This window comes from Bos mutus, chromosome 4, assembly GCF_027580195.1.
Source record: "Bos mutus isolate GX-2022 chromosome 4, NWIPB_WYAK_1.1, whole genome shotgun sequence".
NCBI lineage: Eukaryota > Metazoa > Chordata > Mammalia > Artiodactyla > Bovidae > Bos > Bos mutus.
In genome coordinates, this window is record NC_091620.1 from 4338524 (window position 1) to 4350972 (window position 12449).

Genomic DNA, 12449 nt, shown 5'->3' on the forward strand with positions numbered 1-12449 from the left:
AGGCAAGGGTTGGCGGGTACCCAGCTCGGCACCGCCATCCTTGGAGTAGAGCAACTTTCACACAATAAATACAGAGCTGAGGTTTCTCCAGTGACCAAAACAACAAGTCAGTTTGGTTACCTGCTTTGGTTCCCTAAGCAAGCTGATCTGAACTCACAGTTTGAGCAAAACATCTAAATACAATACTGGGAACTCCTGTTAGCACTAGGTTTCCCAAACAAAGAAGCCAAAAAAGCGAAGCAACAGGAATTCTTAGTGATTATACACTAACCAGTCTGTGCGCGGCACATTTTATTTCTATAAAACTATTACAAAATATTCAAAAATACATTTTAGTAAATTTACAGCAGTTATTTCTCAACTTATTAATGCAAAAACATCCTTTGTTTTTCTCTGTACAAACTACAGGCTCCATCCTTGTGGGCTCATCACTATGTGCGCTTTTAAAAAATATTATTTTCTAATAAATTCTTTGACGTTAAAAATAAGAGTTCTTCCAGTTTGTCCAAGAAAAAAAAAAGTTATGTGTGAGTGAGTGAGTGAGTGAGTGTGTAACAGTCTTGACTTCCAAGAATGTGGCCAAAATGGTGATGACAAAGCAAATATTAAACCCAGAAGACAATACAGGCGATGGCTGTGACATTGGAAGGTAGTTAAATTAAAATAATATATTTTCATATTTTACACTATTTCAAAAATGAAATGTAATTCAGTTAAGTATTGATCTCTCAAAAATCTAATTTACAATTCTGTGTATAAAAATATAATTTGTGGACCCCCATGAAGCTTGTTTTAGTTTACACTTGCCGAAAAGCAGGAGCGTTGCAAAGGAGGAGTGGAGAGGACAGAATTCTGCTTTCTGAAAGTCAGGTCGAGGGGCATGTAGAAAAATAGACTCTGAGCGGGTGGCTTGGCCTCACAAAATAATCTTTTCCCCTGTGAGTACAGTTCACATGATAATAATAAATTATCCAAGAAACAAACTATTTAAGGCTCTTGAAGGTCCGGTTCATATTATTTTAAAACATCTATTCATACCAAACAAATAAATAGCCAGGAGAGGTGAAAAAAAAAATAACCAAAATTAAAACAAGAATCAAAAAGTCAAAAATATATATATATATATAAACTAAAGACGACGACAGAATTTCTCGGGGTCTTTGATTCCTTATAGTCTACTTTGGACTGTCCTACTTTATTCTTATTCTTACTCTTATTATAATTAAAGTCTCATTGCGTGCGCTGTTGCCGTGTGTCCTTTGCGGCGTCCGGCCCCCCCACCCCGCCCGCCCGCCCCGCTCCGGTGCCCTCCCCGGCCCCCGTGGCCTTCAGCTGGACTTGACCGCCATGCCCAGCGGATGCAAAGCCTCGCTGTCCAACAGCCAGGTGCCTATTTGGTAGAGCAGCTCCGAGTACCAGTGGATGCCCGCGGCGCCCGGCGCGTCGGCCGACCCCGGCGCCCCCGGCGCGGGCGGGGGGACGCGGCCGCCGCCCCCGCCGTCGCCGGCTCCGCCGCGGTCCGTGCGCCCGGGCGCCAGCGCGGCCAGGAGCGCGTGCGCCAGGCGGTAGGGCGCGAAGGCCCCGTGCGCCCAGCTGTGCTCCTCGATGACCGCGTAGCACGAGGCCAGCACCCGGTTGATGAGGATGGTCCCGTGCGCCGTCAGCGGCGCGTAGGCGCCCGCCGTCTCCTCGCGCAGCGTCACGCTGTGCACCGCGGCGGGCAGCAGCCGCCGGGCCCCGCCGCGCTCGGCCACCACGTACACGTGCTGGCCCGGCCGCACGCGGCTGGCGAAGAGCGCCCGGCGCCCGGGCGCGCCCCCGCCCGCCGCCGCCGCCGCGGCCGCCGCCGCCGCCCCCTCGGGCGCCCCCGCGGCCGAGCCGTTGTGCGGCGCCACGAAGAGCAGGTGCGCGGCGGTGAGCAGCAGGCGCTCGCGAGGCTCCCGCGTCTCGATGGCGTAGAAGACCTTCTTGGCGCCGCGGTCGCGGTCCAGGAAGGTGAGGAAGTCGCTGTAGAGCAGCCGGCCCTCGTCGTCGGCCGCCAGCACGCGGTCCCCGGGCCGCAGGTCCTTCACCAGCTTGGTTCCGCCCTGCTCCAAGTGCACCGTGGCCGAGCCCGGGAAGCAGCCGCCCGACTTGGCCGCCACCGAGTTCTCTGCGGGGAGGGAGAGGCGAGACAAGGGGGGGGGGGGGGTGGCGGTGAGTCCCGAGAAGGAGGCGCCGGTGGAAAGGGCGGGGGCGCACGCTTGCGTCCCGCGCGCCCAGGCTGGGGATACCTGTGGCTCCGGGGCGCGGGGGAGACAGTCCGGCCTGGGCGCGCGCAGACCTCCCTCCCTCATCCCCGCCCCGGAGGCCGATTTCAGATGCAGACGCATTCCTTAACGACTCTCTTAGGGCTGGACCGGCGGTGCCAAAGGTCGGCTGGCGTCTCCGGCGGGAGGCCGGTTCCCCTCCTTCCCTTCCGCCTCCCTCACCCCCACCGCCGGCTTCGCACACACCCAACCTCGCCGCGAATTCACAGGGTATTTGCTCTCCACTTGGAGTCCTCAGGAAGCCTCCTCGAGCTTACCCGCGCGCCGGGGCGCACCCTCCTTCCCTCCCGCCTCGGCGGGGGCGCGACGCCCCTGCCTTCGTGCTCTCCGCACCCAGGCCGCGCGGCTGGCACCCTGGGCCGCCCACCCCCAGCGCCCAGCGGGGTTGGAGTGGGGGGGCTTGGGGGTCGGCCGGCTGGTGTGTGTGTCGGGGGGAGTGCGGTGAAAAATAGCTGTAGTAGTTGTAGCAACTGGACAAACATTCCAGAGCTTTTCCTGAGGTGTGAAAACCCGGGGCTGTGTGGATTTTCTAATTAAAATCCAATAAAGGGCTCGCCATTGTCATTGTGATTTCTGCACCAAACAGGAGGCGCTCTTGGAAGAGGGGACCCTTCCCCCCCGCCCCCCTACTTTCTCCGCGCGGCCGCCCCCCTCCCTGTTTGCTCAGGTGCAACGCCCCTCCCCCCGCCCCGCAGCGATTCACACGCGGGCCCTCCAGAGGCCCGGGCCTCACAAGCACTATTTGCACAGCCAGGCCTCTCTTGCAAGCACTCAAGATGTGTATTTGAATTTTAAATGGCGGGGCCTGCTCCGCGCTCGGGAAGCCCCGGGTTCTCAAGGCCCCTTGACTACCGGCTTTCTCCGGCCTCCGTCGCTCTCTGAGGCTCACTGTCCCCGGGACAATAATCCCGAGGAGTCGGGCGGCGCGCGGGGGGCCGGGGAGGAGGGGTGGGACGGCCCCCCGTCTTCTTTGCATTCCAATCTCCGGGATCAGGCTTTTGGCAAATAGAGATCGCCAGAAAGAATCTTCCTGCTGGAATTACTGAGGGTATTTAATCTTCTCATCGTTTTCTCGGGCATGAAGTGCAGGGGCCGGCCTTTGGAGGCCCGCCGCAGCCGCCCGCAATGCGCCCGGGACTCAGGCGAGCCCGAGTCGTCGAGTCGCACGACCCTGCCTGACACGCACCGCCCCGCGCCCGGCCCGCGTGAGCGGAATGCCAATGAGCGGCTCTGCTGCACGCCCGGCCCCGCGCCCCCGCCGGGGTCCCGGGCCGGACGACCGTTGCTCATTTGCGCGGAGACCTCCTGGGACCACCCCCACCCACGCCAGCCCCGCCAGGGGGGGACCCCGCGGACCGGGGCGGCCGGGAGGGGGCCGCGCGCCGCGCCTCCGTTTGGGAGCCCTGCGCAGGGCCGGGGGTGAGGGGCGCGCCTCCGTTTGGGAGCCCCGCGCAGGGGCGGGGGTGGGGGGCGCGCCTCCGCGCCCTCCAGCGGCTGAGACCCTTTTTCGGGCTATAAACCCAGACCTTCTGCCCACCGTCCACACCTTGTGTGCCAAGAAGCCATTATTTTCCTTTCCTCCAAAGTGTGACGACACTTCGCAAGTGTTTTTCCTCCTAACATGTGCTAGTAAAACACAGGTTAGGAGACAAACAGGCAAACCCAGGGGTGAGGGAGACGCAGCTCCTCCGACATCCCCTGTGGACTGCTCTGCTGAAGGCGCAGCTTCTGCAGCGGGGTGGCGGGACCGCCCGGCCGAGTCGGGGCCTGCGCTCGCGCGCGCGCCTGACTCCCGGAGCTGTTCCTCGCCCGCAACAGCGAGTGGCGTTGCAGGCCCAGGGAAGCGGCCTAGCGGCGCAGGGCGGCTAGGCTGGTTCCCGGGGAGGACGGGCTCTCCGGGCTGGCGCCCTCCAGATGTTGGAAGCCGTAACTACTGGCTTTGTGGCCGGCCGCCGGGCTTCGTCCCCCGGGCCGGGTGAGCCGGGTTAGCCTAGGCTCCGGCGGGGCGGGGAGGGGCCGGGGTTTCCACCCGGGGCGGCTCCTCCCGCGCAGGGGGGCGGGGGCGGAGTGGGGAGTGGTTCCTTCTTAAGCCCTCCGGAGACAAAGGCTCCGGGCCAGAGCTGGCTGTCTGGGCTGGGCTGCCCTCTTTCACCCGGAAAGTACCCCCAACCCCGCCCCGCCACCCCCAATCTCCCAGTCTCCTGCCACCTGCACTGGGAGCTCCGGAAACCGGGCTGGAGGAAGGCTCGGGAAGCCAGATACGCTCTGCATCTGGACTCCGAGGACGTGGGCCTCTGCAGCCTCCAAGGTGGGGCATGGCGAAGGGCCTCAGAGAGCACGGCTGTCCCCCCTCCCCGGCCCCCCCGCAAACAGCAGTCGGCCTCCAGGGCCCTCCCTGCCCGTCCCCCACCTATCTTCCTCCGGGCCTGGCGTCAGCCTGTGGGGTGCAGAGCTGGAGGGGGGCGGGAGGGGGGCGTGCTGCCGGCAGGGGCGGGCCCGGCCCCTCACCTGCTTTCACGGAGCAGTGGATGTGCGCCTTGGACTCGTAGTAGACCCAGTCGAAGCCGGCCTCCACGGCCAGGCGCGCCAGCATGCCGTACTTGCTGCGGTCGCGGTCCGAGGTGGTGATGTCCACTGCGCGGCCCTCGTAGTGCAGCGACTCTTCCGAGTGGTGGCCGTCCTCGTCCCAGCCCTCGGTCACCCGCAGCTTCACGCCCGGCCACTGGTTCATCACGGAGATGGCTAAGGCGTTCAGCTTGTCCTTGCACCTCTGTGAGGAGAAGAGGACACCCCAGAGATGTTAGCATCCAGGCCTGCCAGCCACCCCTACCACGGGCCACCCTATGCCTCCCCACCCTATGCCACCCCCGTCCCTGTGGGCTGTTCAGCCCAGCCCCCCAAGATGCAGACTGTCCAGAGAAGGAAGGAGACAAGGCCTGGACCGGGCACTTGGGTAGGAGGGGTCCTGGCATCTGGGGGATGAGTCAGTTCCCTCGGAGACGACCTGGGGACTTTCTCTGCATCTGAAACAGCAGAGGCTGGATCGTGGCCTGAGAAGCAGATGAAATTTCTCTGCAACAAGTCAACTGTGCGTTTCTGGATGATGGTGGCAGGCCTGCACCCTCGGCCAAGGTGCCCTCCAGCCCTGCCCTCTCCTGCTTGGCCCCATCGCCCAGCACCTGTGCGAGGCTCCACCCCTCTCCCTGGACAAACCCCTCGTCTGGAGGCCGCAGAGACGCCGGGGCGCAACGTTGCCGCAAAAAGAAAAATACACTGCTTCTCAAAGAATTAAAAGCCTTGCCTTATCTCTGTGCCCTCCCGCCTGCCCTGTGCCTATCTGGGGCAAGACTTAAGCCAAGGGTAGAGAGGCAGGTGGGACGCTGATAGCGACTCGAGGGGCGGGGGAGCCGGGAGTGAAAGGCAACCAGGTGAGTTATAATTTTCTATAAGGCCAGGGCCGGATGGCAAACATTCTTTATCTGGACAGCCGCATTCCTTTTCCCCGTGGAACTCTTTTTTTCCCCAGCTTTTCTGCGGTCTGATTGTGACTCTTGTTTTCCTTAACCTGTTCCCTTCCCCCCTCTTGTTTTCTTGGCCGGCTCAGAATGGTGTCCTGCAAGTTTGAAGAGCAAACTTAAGAGCTGGAGGAGGGGTGGGGAGGGGTGGGGAGGGGAGGGGTGGGGTGCAGTGGGGTGGGGTAGGGGGGGATGGGGGATGGGGAGGGGGGAGGGTGAACTGGAGGCTGGAGGTGGGGGGGCCCTCTGAGCCCTTGTCTTGGGGAGCCTCCTTCTGGAAACTGTCCTTGGGGTTCCCCCTCCTCCCCACAAGGAAGCTGCCTTCCCTGTGGGGTAAAGAAGCAGTGGATAGGCGGGACTCGAGCCAAGGCAAAGTTGTGGGAGTTCCTGCAGGATTCTTGGGTCCCATTCAGATAAGGATGCGAGAGAGCCTTGGATCACGTGTGCGTTGCTGTGGACAGCAGCTCACTGGACTGTTGCACCGCGGGTGGTGGGTGCGGGATTGCAAAATGCGGGAGTGGTGACCAAGTCAGGACGGGGGCATCCCCCAAAGAGGCAGACTCGAGGGGGAGGTAGGTGACAACTCCAAGCTGACTTGTGCAGAGGGTGGGGTTGACCTCCAGCGGGGACCCCGGATCCCGAGATGACACGACGCCCCCCGCCGGGACCCTGATTATGGCTGGGGGTGGGGCCCGTCCTACGGAGTGGGGGTGGGGGGTGCCGAGGGCTCTGGCAAGGGCTGCTGCCGCATTTTAAGGGGACGTGACCGATTGCGCAACAGGAATAGTCTTGTGTATTTGGCAGCAATAAATACCAGTCTATGGTTGTAGGGTTAAACATACAACAAATGTGTGTTTGGGGGGATGCGGGCAGAGGACTAGGGGGCGGCTCTGGTAACAGGTCAGCGCTTGCAGGTTTCTGGGCCCGCCAACAGTTTTCTTAAAAAAAAAAAAAAAGTCGGAAGGACAGAGTTTGAGTGAGGTCATCTCGAGGACTGAATGCGTTTTACATGAAAATCAATCAGTAAACCAGGGGCAGTTTCGAGCCGGGATGTGGAAGGCGCTGCGCAGGCGCACACCACGACGCGCACACGCAGACACTCGCCTCCCGAGCCCCCATGGCACCCCGGCTCCCTGCTTTCGGGGGGCAGGCGGAGCTTTTTGATGGCTTCCTCGGGGGCCGCTGGCGAGGGGGAGGGCGGGCTGAGGAGCACCTGTACCGGCCCCCCGCCTTCTGAGCTGCGCCACCCGCGCAGGCGATGGAGAAGCCGGGCGAGGAGCCCCCGGGCCGCGCCAAGGCAGGCCCGAGTCGGCGCCCCGCGCCCCACGCGCGCTCCCCCCGCTCGGCCGGGCGCCGGGGGCGGGGGGGCCTCGGCCCCGCGGCTGCAGGACGCTCCGCGCCCCGGCCGGGCGGGGTCGTCGCAGGCAGAGCCGGGAAGGCTGAGCCGGTGATCAATTCACTGGGTCGTGTGCCGCGAATCAAGCCCGCCTCTGTGCAGCCACCGTGAAGCCCGGCGGGGCCGGCGGGCCCGGCTTTGTGTCGGCGGAAGGCCGAGCTGTTCCCCACGCCTGGGCTCCCGCCGCCTCCCCCGTCTGCGCAGCCGCTCCGCGCCCCGGGCAGCCAAGCGGGGGCTGTCGCCGCCGACGGGCTTCCCCGGCGCGGGGGAGGGGTGCCCCAACTTCACAAGGGTCCCCCCCCCCGTCCCGCACGCGCCTCTCTCCACGCCTCCGCCCCCACTGCAGAAAACCAGGCCCCTCCCGTGGAACCCATCGCGGAGCGCCGCTCCCCGGGGACCGCCACCCACCCCCCCCCCGGAAATCTGGCGGTCCCCACCGCCGCCCCCGACCGGCCCCCGGCGGCCCCCTGCCCCCTCGGAGCCCCCAGGCACCCATGGCCGGCCTGCGGGGAGAGCGCGTCGGTCTGCGCTCCCCCTTCCCCGCCCCGAGTTAATATTAACAGGAGCGCCTGCGTTCCTGAACTGCTCTCAAAGTTCCACTGGGGACGATCTCGCCATGGTTGAGGGACTTGGGCGGCAGTCCCATTAGAGAGACAGGGACGCACAGAGACAGGGGAGGAGGGACACGCACCTGAGAACAGTCTGGGCGGTTATCTTAAGTGGGGGGCCCGCGGGGCGCAGGTGCCCGCTCCCCCCCCTTCGCCGGCCCTGCCCTCCCCGCCCAGGTCTCCCGCCTTCCGCGCTTTAACTCTTAGGTCGGGGGCGCGGGAAGGACGCGGTGGCGGAGAGCAAGGGGGCACCTCTCAGGCCGCCCCCCGGCCAGCCTCCCCATTTTCAGGGGGCGTTGGGGGGGGTCCCGGCTTCGATCCTGGCCCGCCCTGCCCCACCCCGCCCCCTCGCCGGCTGCCCCTCCCCCCTCCTTTTGTGTTGGGAACGGGAATAGCCACTGCCCAAGGAAAAAAAGTATTTGTTTTCGTTTCGTTCGTCTGAGGGAAGTTGACAGAAGGTCAGAAGTTCAAATGCTGCCAGCGCACACGGCGGCCGGAGCGGCCCGGCGTCGGGCCGCGCGGCCGTGGGTCCCGGCGGGGGCGACTAGGGGCCCGGCGGGGGTCTCGGCCGGGCGCCCTGGCCCGGGAGGCGCCCCCGCCCGGGAACCGGCCTGCCCCCTCCCGCCCGGTGTCGCCCGGTGCCGCCCCTGCCAGCCTGGCCGTCGGAGCGCCGCCGGGAGCCCTTGGCCGAGCCCGCGCTCGGGCGCGTGGAGGGGCCGGCGGGAGGCCGCGGTCCAGCCCCACGCGCACTGAAACCCGAGCCGCGGGATCGATAACCCGGGAGTAAGTGGAGCCGGGATGCGTCCGCCCGGGTGCGCGGCTCCGCGCGCTCGGCCCGGGTGGCGGGGCTGCGAGGCCTGCGGCCCCGGCAGGGTGCGGGCCGGGGACCCCGCGCCCTCCCGCGCCGGCCCCGAGCGGAGCGCGGCGCACGCCGAGCCCTCTGGCTCGGGGACCACCGGCGCCCCCGCCCCCGCCGCTTTCTCCAGGATCGCGCCCCTCTCGCCTGGCTCCGAGGGGTCCTGGGAAGGCCCCTTCCGTCCCGCGGGGGTCGAGCGTGAGCCGGGGGTAGGAACCCCGCACGCGCCGGGCCCCCCGCGGCCTGTGCAGAGTTAACTGCGGCTCTCGCCGCTCCCGGCACCGGCGCGCGCGTCCGCACTCGCGGGCCAGATTTAAGGTGGTCGGGAGCAGATGCCAGCGAGCCGGGGAGAAGGACCTTCTCCTCCCCCGCTCCCTCGCCGCCCTCTGCCCGTCCGCGGAAGCCCGCTGCCCCGCCGGGCCCTCGCCCTGCTCGGCTCCGCCGCAAGGCCGGGCAGCGGGCCGGGGAGCGCCGCGGCCCCGGAGGTGGCTCCCGGGTCGCTCCCGCCCCCAGCCTCCCCCGCACCAGCGCCCCGCCAGCGCCGCTCCGTCAGCGGCGGTGCGCTCCTGGCCCTAAAGGTAGGACTCGAATATTTTAATAGGGCAATAAAAAGGATGTTGACCTATATTCCTCAGGAAATCCATTTCTAGCTTCAGTCCTACGTGCGTGGAGTTGGCGGAAAGTCTCCCACTGGCGGGGAGATGGGCAGTCAGGAGTCTTCAGCGGAGGTAGGGAGGGCGAGAGGAATGTGTGTTTCGCTTTGGTTCGTCTCTCCAGCCCCCTCCCGCTGATACCGAGTCTCTCCTAATTCCTAGGCAAGCAGGTTGAAAACTAGCGTGATGCAATGCCAGTAAGTTCTAAGTCCCTCCCCTCAAGTACCGCGGGCTCGGGAGAATCAGAGGGCATCCTTAAAGAAATATCGATACGTTCACACTCGGATGGGCACAACCGCCCGCGACCGAGTGGCGGTGGAAGCTCTGTGATCCGGGCAGGGGCCAGCCCGGCTGCTTCTGGAACCCCGACCCTTTGTCAGCACTGCCTGTGGAGGGGCTTCGGTGGGGTGGGGGCGACAGAGCGGGGGTAGCGGTGGGAAAAGCAAAGCACCGAGGAGAAAGAGGGTAAGCGCAGAGGCTACACCTGCCCGGTGACCCCGACACCCCTTGACGCTGCCTCCTTGCCTCCTCCCAACTTGGAAAGGACAGATGACCCCAAAAGGAAGGTCTCCCCAAGTTTCCAGCCAGAGCCAGGCAGGATGGAAAGGCCATCCCAGCAGGATGCATGCGGTCAGGGGCTCCCGTGGACCGCATGTCCTGGCGTCCTTACCCCCCACCCCCACCCACAACTTGTCCATCTGGACCCTTCACCTCCATTCCCCTCCAGGAAGAGGAAGGCACCCGGAGGCCCGCAGGTGGGTGGGGAAGGAGCGGGCAAAATCGCCTTTCTACCTGCCTGAAGAGCAAACAGACCGAACTGCATGGTTACACATAACCCCTTGAAAGCAACACACTCCACGCCCCGCGCTGGGTTTCTACCTGAGTCATCAGCCGGTCCGCTCCAGTGTTTTCTTCATCCTTAAATATGATGTCGGGGTTGTAATTGGGGGTGAGTTCCTTAAATCGCTCTGAGTTTCTGGTGATCTTCCCCTCATATCTTCCACTGGCCCCTAGGGTCTTCTCCGCCACGTTGGGGATAAACTGCTTGTAGGCTAAAGGGGTCAGCTTTTTGGGGTTCCGCCTCTTGCCAAATCCCCTGCCGGGTCCGCACGCCAGCCCCGAGCACATCAACAGCGAGGAGACAAGCAGCACCAGCAGACATCTCGCCAGCAGCAGCATCTCGTCCATGGAGCCCGGGGACCTGGCGGCCGGCCGGCGCAGGTCCGAGTGCGCGAGGGTGCGGGTGTGCGAGTGTGCGCGCTCTGCCTCCCTCGCTCCGGCTGGCTGCGGGCGCCCGCGCGCCCTGCCTCGCTCTTTCTTTTCCTATATAACCTTGCCCGCCGCCGCCGCTGCGGGGGACTCGCCACCGATCCGCACCCAGACGGGGGCTGGGACGGCAGGCTGCTGGCCGCTGATAACGGAACGCATCGGAGTTGGGGCTCAAGACAGCCGGCAGAAGACAAAAAGAGTCTGATTTTAAATGGTAGCAAGCCTGAGAGCTTGTGCGAGAGGCTGTCTTCAGTACTATATTATAGCTGGCAGGGCGGATCTGATTGGCCGAAGCCGCACAAGCTTGTCTTCTGATGTTTAACCCTAAAAAAGACTCATTTTTTTTCCCCCCTCTGTTGCTGCTGTGGCTTTATTTTTACCTGAAGGCTTCTAGTTAAGAGAGGAAAACATCTTCACCGAAACAAAGGTGAGAGGGAGGGAGGAGACAGGCGGATGAGGATAACCTCAGTTACCCCTGCCCTGCACACACCTCCCATTCCCCCTTCCCTTCCTCCAGAATGGTAGATGCTTCAGTTAAAACCAACTTAAGTTTTTAAAGGACAATCTAGACTCAGTGTCCCCCACCCTCAAGCTTCCATCACCAAACAAATAGTCTCACAAATGTTTGTTGGGCAGAGCTGCCCAGGTCTTATTTAAATGTTTTCCCAGGGACTTTATCATGCAGGCCAGGTCTCCCTGCAGTTGAAAGACAGGGGTGGGGGGGCGTCCTCTGCTCCTGAAGGTTCCAGTCGCTACAACTGGTCAGGACGCACATCACACACCATGTGGTGCTGTTTGAGGAGCTTCTGACACCTTAAAACAACGCGAACCTGCTGCTCTTTATTGTGCTTCGCTTAATGCATTATTTTTAATGCCCTGAAAGTAGAATAGAGATGAGCTCAGGGGCTGGTGCAGAGTGAGCCGAGGGGATGGGCCAGCCGGCTGGGCCCGAGTGAGTCTGGGGGGCTGCACCCCAGCTCAGAGCAGAGGACAGTGCTGGTGCCTGTGTGGTGGGCGGAGGCCCACTGTGCTGGGGACAGAGGCGGGCAGCGGTGAGTGGACAAGGCTGTGCACACACCGCCCCCACGATTGCATCGATCAGAGCAAAGTGCAGGCCAGGGATGAGGTGAATGTGGAATTCAGGCTCCTTGCACATCACGCCGAGCTGGCTTTCCCTGGAGCTGGGCAAGCCAGTCATCGTGCCCTGGGGGCTGCAGCCTGGGGTGGGGCAGGGCGCTGGGGGCACACCGTCCTGGTCAGAGAGGGGCGTCCAGGAGCGAGCTCAGCGCTCAGGGCCGGCAACGCTGGAGCTCTCAGGTCCTGCCTTTAAGGAACAAACTCAAAGTCTTATTTCAACCAGAAAAAGAAAAGCAAAGGTCCACCCCCACCCTTTTGTAGAATATGCCCTCCTTCTGGGCCCTGCCCTATTGCTCAGACACAGTAACTGCTGGGAGTGGGGTAGGGGGCGGGGCTCTCCACGTGGAGAGGACTGAGCGAGGCCTGGGACTCACTCTGCAGTTAAGAGCTGTCGCTGGGCCCCAGCCACAGTCCGGGCGAGCTCCACGCAGACACACTTTGCTGAGGGTGGCATGGAAGGGGGGAGTCGTCAGAGTCTGCAATGCGGCCCTCACAGACACCCAGCATCACCGAGGCTCTGCCGTCCAGGAGCCCCTCCCCTCTCCATGCTGGTCTATGATTCGTGGGGCATCAACCCAACTTCCTCAAGGCCTCCCAGTGGGACAGAAGCGAAGGGTCACACAGGCCTGGACCCCGGAGGTCGGTCTGCTTGGGGCGGTGGCCTCGTGCAGCTCAGTGTGGTCGTGACACAGCTGGAGGTGGGGGC

General features: G+C 63.2%; 1 protein-coding gene and 1 long non-coding RNA gene across 2 annotated transcripts; one reads left to right on the forward strand and one right to left on the reverse strand.

Annotated features, from left to right (window-relative positions):
• Positions 1–274: 274 nt before the first annotated feature.
• Positions 275–10882, reverse strand: SHH (sonic hedgehog signaling molecule). Its single transcript, XM_014480215.2, has 3 exons — positions 10217–10882; positions 4818–5079; positions 275–2152 (listed from the first exon to the last, which is right to left on the reverse strand). Exons 1-3 carry the CDS (start codon positions 10523–10525, stop codon positions 1329–1331), a joined length of 1395 nt encoding a protein of 464 aa, XP_014335701.2. The 5' UTR covers positions 10526–10882; the 3' UTR covers positions 275–1328.
• Positions 8320–10491, forward strand: LOC138987582 (uncharacterized). The gene is made up of 4 exons (XR_011463925.1): positions 8320–8611; positions 9320–9412; positions 9500–9534; positions 10352–10491. It is a non-coding gene; the product is annotated as an uncharacterized lncRNA (long non-coding RNA).
• Positions 10883–12449: the final 1567 nt, after the last annotated feature.

Excerpts from the sequence above, each read along its gene's own strand:
- SHH (XM_014480215.2), bottom strand. The coding sequence starts at position 10,525 with ATGGACGAGATGCTGCTGCTGGCGAGATGTCTGCTGGTGCTGCTTGTC. Across the intron at positions 5,080-10,216 it reads CGGACCGGCTGATGACTCAG|AGGTGCAAGGACAAGCTGAA; the intron begins GTAGAAACCCAG and ends TTCTCCTCACAG. Across the intron at positions 2,153-4,817 it reads CCACTGCTCCGTGAAAGCAG|AGAACTCGGTGGCGGCCAAG; the intron begins GTGAGGGGCCGG and ends CCCTCCCCGCAG.